The sequence below is a fragment of the Pelmatolapia mariae genome, linkage group LG8, assembly GCF_036321145.2.
Source record: "Pelmatolapia mariae isolate MD_Pm_ZW linkage group LG8, Pm_UMD_F_2, whole genome shotgun sequence".
Classification (NCBI taxonomy): Eukaryota; Metazoa; Chordata; class Actinopteri; order Cichliformes; family Cichlidae; genus Pelmatolapia; species Pelmatolapia mariae.
Window position 1 is genome coordinate 28,444,001 of NC_086234.1, and position 6,000 is coordinate 28,450,000.

The 6,000-nt window shown below is 38.4% G+C and overlaps 1 protein-coding gene across 4 annotated transcripts in view; it reads right to left on the reverse strand.

The window, feature by feature from the left end:
• tmem94 (transmembrane protein 94) overlaps positions 1–6,000 on the reverse strand; it is a 48,840-nt gene that overhangs the window by 25,990 nt on the left and 16,850 nt on the right. For all 4 annotated transcript variants that reach the window (XM_063481739.1, XM_063481737.1, XM_063481738.1 and 1 more), the window contains exons 5-10: positions 4,694–4,830; positions 4,254–4,459; positions 3,376–3,527; positions 2,454–2,556; positions 2,271–2,357; positions 1,923–2,039 (exon numbers count right to left, since the gene is read on the reverse strand). In XM_063481739.1, the coding sequence (XP_063337809.1) occupies positions 1,923–2,039; positions 2,271–2,357; positions 2,454–2,556; positions 3,376–3,527; positions 4,254–4,459; positions 4,694–4,830 (802 nt within the window). The remainder of the gene's footprint in view (positions 1–1,922; positions 2,040–2,270; positions 2,358–2,453; positions 2,557–3,375; positions 3,528–4,253; positions 4,460–4,693; positions 4,831–6,000) is intronic.

Below are 6,000 nucleotides of genomic sequence, written 5' to 3' on the forward strand. Positions count from 1 at the left end.
TGAATGGTTGAAATTAGCTTCAAAGCCTCAAAAGATGATTTTTCACCTTTTCAAACAAATTTACACTTAAAGGGTATGTTTTTTAAAGGCTATGACTGGCCACCCAGAGTTGTTGTCAGCCATTAGATATTACCCCTTACTGTGACAGATAAACTTTTGTCAATACAGGTAAGAGTGTAAGAAAAAGTGTGATCTCACTGACTATTTACTGTGATAGAATTTGTCAGCCATTATGTCACCACAAGACTGTTTATATTTTCCTATTTCTTAGTATTTACCCTCAAAACCACCGACTGAGTTGCAGTGCTGCTAGTAGAAGCAACATTTTGACAATAAAAAGGTGAGAAAATCATCCATTAATAGAAAATTAACTCATGCTCAAGTTTAATGCAGATGCAAAACAACAGGATCAAAGTTATACTACCTCCACTATAACTTCACAGATGAAATAATGTTCATTTATACTAAACAGCTGTATTGGGGTCTCATCCGTGCACAAACACATGTATCAACAGTGGGGTTATCGAGCAAACTACTGTTGTCAGCCATTACTGAAATTGCTAAAGACAGCGTTCTCCATCACAAAAGCTATTGATGAAATTGATTTTGGAAGAATGAAGTCCATTCCTTCAGTAGAATTTGGAGAAGGAATCCGAAGGTGCACTAAAGTTATTCTTGATACACATGACTGAATTTCATTTAGTCATTTATCGCTATCTAAAAGTATTACTCCAACAGTTTTACACTGTAGTTCTACTCAGTGTGTACAACTAAATGTGTCTGTGTCCCTGAAGGACTTGTTGAGAAAAAAAGCATTGGTGTTATTATCGGGGTTTGAAGAGTTCTATAAATAATAGTTATAGATTTATTCACCTTTGAAATCCGATGTGTCTGCTTCTTTGCAATCTCTGTTCAACTGTCTGCATGAAGTTAAAATTTGGTTATCACATAATTTTCTTACACTGAATGAGAATAAGACCGAAATCATAGTTTTTGATAGTCACACTCCGCCAGACCAGTTAGCTGATGCCCTAGGTCCTCTTGCTAACCATCTCTCGCTCACTGTAAGAAACCTCGGAGTATTCCTGGATGGCTCTTTTAAACTTGAGAAACACGTCTCCACTGTGGTGAAAAACAGCTTTTACCAGTTGCGTCAGATATCCAAAGCAAAGCCGTTCCTACCTCTAAAGGACCTTCAAAAGCTTATCCACACATTTATCACATCCAGACTGGACTGCTGTAACTAATTGGGCCTCCAACATTCTTCTCTTTACCGGCTTCAGTTGTTAGTTCAGAATGCAGCTGCACGTCCCTTAACAGGTACTAGAATCTATGAACACATCACTCCAATTTTAGCCAACTTACATTGGCTCCCTGTTAAATATCGTACAGATTTTAAAATTCTTTTGTTCACTTTTAAAATTCTAAATAATTTAGCGCCCAGCTATCTTTTCGAACTCCTCCACTTGTACAATCACAATAGAGCACTAAGATCGTCCAATCAGATGCTCTTAACACAACCTAGGTCTCGACTGAAGTTGAGAGGTGACGGGGCCTTTGCAACCGTAGCACCTAGACTCTGGAATAACCTCCCCGTTCATATTCGTACCATCTTTTTACTTTGGCTTTTGATTCTAACTAGTTGGCTGTTATCTGGCTTGTTGTGTTGTCACCTATTGTTTCCTGCCCTGTTTTCTTATTGTTTTTGTTTTAATTGTCTCATGCTTTTACTGACTGTGAAGCACTATGGCAGCTTTGTTGTTTTTAATATGTGCTATATAAATACATTTTGATTTGATTTGTTCTCTTAAAAATAAAAAAAAATAAAAAAATCACTGATAATAACTGAAGCCTTTTCTCCTGTCATTGCATGTTACATTTATGTGTGTGTTTGACCGTGTCCCTGTGTGCATGTCTCTTACCAGGCCAGCTGGTGACACACGGCTGAACTCAGCGAGGACCCTGGCCTCTCCGTAAGCATTCACCAGCACCCACATAATAGGAAAGAGCAGGGGCAAAATGGGCAGAACACCCATTAGCTGAAAAAACAAGTCATACACACATTTTTGTCCAGTCTTTTTTGTTTTCAAGTATCTTCTTAGTACAATCATTATGTTTGGTGCCAACACAGAACAAACTGTTCTGAAAGTTTATTATCAATAGTAATCACAAAAAACACCTTTACATACACACTGGTTGGCTGTGTCCCTACATCACTAATACATTACAGTCTTTGCTGTCTGCACATTTACTGCTTTGAATTATTTTACCTGAAGCTGAACAAAATTGTAGCACCTAGGAGTGAGGCTGGGGGCATGAAGGGCAAAGCGAATAGTGTTAACAAGCAGGAATGCCACCTAGAAGAGGGGAGCAAAACACACATAAGACTGCACATATTTACATGTTCATGTTCAAATACATCATACATTAGGAAGAACACACTAACTACTCACCAGTACAACAGGACAGACTAGCTTGGTGATGACCGACTGTACTGTAAATCTCTCATTATCGAGCACAGTGACTGGGCGAGACAGGGCCAACTCCAAATTGTTCCTGTTGGATAAAAGACAGACAGAAATACAAATGATTTTGCCAAAGTTTAACAACTTTTTTCCATTACCATTCATTCCCATTGATACTCTGCTATATCTTCTTATGTTCATCATCATTCTTCATCTGTGAGATGTTATGGTTTCTTTTCATTACATCATAGTCACATGACAGCAGTATAGCCAATTAACTTTTGTCAATATGGGTACGAGCGCAAGCTAATGTTCAAATAAAATGTCACAATTGAGAAAAAGTGTGATTTCTTAATATTTACTTTCCAAAAGCCACAGACTGAGTTGCAGTTTTTGATAATAAAAAGGTCAGAAGAAAATTAACTCAAGTTTGATGCAGATCCAGGATAACAGGATCAAAGTTATACTTACCTCCACTATAATTTCACAGATTAAATAATGTTCATTTATACTAAACAGCTGTATTGTGGTCTCATTCGGGCACAAACAAATTTATCATCAGTCTTCTGGGTTATCTAGCAAACTGCAAATGGGAAGCAGTGCTCCTTTAGGAGAACAGTAACTTTGCTGTTTATTTTTCCGTCATGGTGGGCAGATGAAGATTTGCACTTTGACCCTTTTAAACAGCACACTGGTGCATTAATGTGCATAACCTAATGTTAACCTAATGTGAATGTCATGTATGTATGTTTCGCTTCCATCCCACCAAAAAAAATGCATATGTACATGAAAGACTGTATAATACTTTTAACATTCATTTTTAATATTTGAGGATATTAGAAGTAATTCCAATATTTGGTTTAAAAACCAACAAAACAAAAAACAAAAAAAACATGGCTATGTTCCCTACCTTATCGTGTCCAGGACTGGAGTACGGACCACTCTGAAGAGGCGGTGTTGCTGGGGGCTCTGGGGTCCTCTTTTCTCATTGGCCCGTGGTGAAGGAGGAGGGGAGAATGGTGGGAATAAATCTCCTGGTTCAAGCACAATGTGCTCATCATCCTGAGGAGGAAAAATGAAAAGAAAAAAAAAAAGAACAATTATAATTTCTGAGATACCAGATACCGGTCTTACTGACAGGTTAAGGACCTTCTATGGCCCTGTCAGCTTTCCTAGATTTAACTGCCTGTCTGCTGCACTGTCAACCATAGTCTCAAGACTATGCTGCGAGACACAGCAAACCTTTTAGCAAAAGCAAGTACTGATGTGCCATCTTAGAGGAGTTGGACCTCCTGTGAAACATGTGTATGGTACAGGTATCGTACCGTGCTTCCAGTAGAAAAGATGAAAACTCAGCAGAGCACCCAGTCAGAAAATGATGATGAGGGGAAAAAAGGTCAGAGGTCTCCACCTGTAAAGCCATTTATTTTTTTGCCTCCATTTTCATAAACAGTGTGAAAAACAATGTATTAAATAGAATTTTTTACACAAACTAATAACAAAAATATCCTGTCCATCCTTTTTACCACATATCATACAACAATGCATTAGTTTTGTCTAAATGTGGCTGATAAACTTCCAGTTGATGTACTTGTTATTCCTACCAGCAGAGGAAATACCGGGTGAGATTGTGTCTAATACCTAAATACAGGCTTAAGCTGCCGATACAAATTCTGATACGTGTTGCCTTTTAAAGCTTTTGAAAATTGTTATTTACTCAAAAATAATAGATACTATCTTACAAAAGTATACTACAGTTTACGATAATGCAGCTAAATACAGACTAACCTTAATGCCTCTAAGTGATGCAAAGGCCTCTTGACCAGGTCTCAAAGCAATGATATCTCCTTCCACCAGTAGACTGACAGGCAGGTTAACCAGCTGAGAGTCACGATAGGTCCAGTGAAGGGACCACGATGGGGATGAGGGTGTGTAAAGGTCAGGGTAGAGCGATGAAGGCCATTTCACTTCACCAACACAGGCTGACAAGTAATCTAGGATAATGAATTACAAAAGTGAGGATTCATTTAGAGAACAAAATAGGGTGAGAAGAACTAACATGACAGACTAACTCTTGTTAAAGAAATAGGATTTGAAGAAGGTAAAACAAAAAACAATTACAACAACAACAAACACAACTAAACAAACAAATGTGACTTTTATAGAGAATACAAGTTCCTCAATTCTTCTGTGTTTGCAGTAATGCAGTCATGATGACCCTTACTCACCACTGAGCTGTGTGATGATGGCCTTTAGGCGCCATATCATCTCATTTTGCTTCAGTCTCTCCTGGCGTCCACCCAGACACAGGTTCAGCACCAAGAGGAGAAGGAGAGCAGCGGCATTCAGGAGCTCTATACCAGAACTGTGGAGGTGAAGACAGAAGACCACAGCTATGAATGAAAGATCAAAGAATACAGTGATGAAATATCTCTCATCACGGTGGACGAGGGAGATACATTTCTCAATTACCTGGCTGTGCTAAACATTTTTAATGCAAACTAACTAGAATTTCAACCAGTGCTTTTTTTTTGGAAAGGATGCTATCTTGTAGAGAATCCCTCATGTTACACTGCTGCCAAGAAGAAAGCTCTCAAAGCACTGACAGCTATGTGGACTTTCCATCTGGATGGGTAAGTAATACCACTGTGTGGAGGTGAAGAATAAGAAATTACCACACAGAACAAAAGTTCTGGTAGTATTAATTTGTCACATTAATGTCAGGTCATAACAGTAAAGCTAACAAAGTACTTTTCTAATGTCAGGTCATTGTGCCAATGTCATTTTCTACAGTTTAAAAGAGCCACAACTGACAGCCTCGGTGCCCTAGAAAAGCAGGGATTGGTGCAATTTGCCTGTAAGGCAGGGTTAGGAGAGGTGTGCTCACATATTGGCGCCATGCTCTACAGCCTTCTGGCAAGTGTAAATAAACACTGATAAGTGCATTCGATAGCACAGCAAGTTTCTGGCATGAAGTGTGACGTTAGAATCGAAAACACATAAAGGATGGCTGGAGGGCAAAGAAGTATTGAAAGTAGTTTTGACATCACCTGAAAACTATGGTATTATTGTATCGACCAGCTTATCTCACTATGCGACACATAATAAGACATTTAAATTACTTGCATGTAGATTTATAAAATGCCATAAACATATTTTTTTTTTGCTTAGACTGAGCCTAAGCAAAAATCCTTATCCCATAACTTCTCCCATAGCACCTCTCAGAGGTGAGACAACTTCTATTCCTTTGTGTATGTTTTAGACTCTCTTCTTTGTAGGAAGAGTAAAATCTATGAATCTTCAAAATTGTGTGGTGACATGACCAATTTCTTCTTATGGTTCCTTAGAAACAAAGGGTGGCACAACTTCCCCTCTGGCACAAATCACCCTACTTTCCCCTACACGCTATACGTCAAACAGACAACGACTTGAAATAAACTGGTGTTAAATATGGTATGAAAACATGTTACTACAACAGATGTTCACTTATTATTAAAAAAAAACTAATGAACTGGAACTGAAAAGAGAGGCGCAT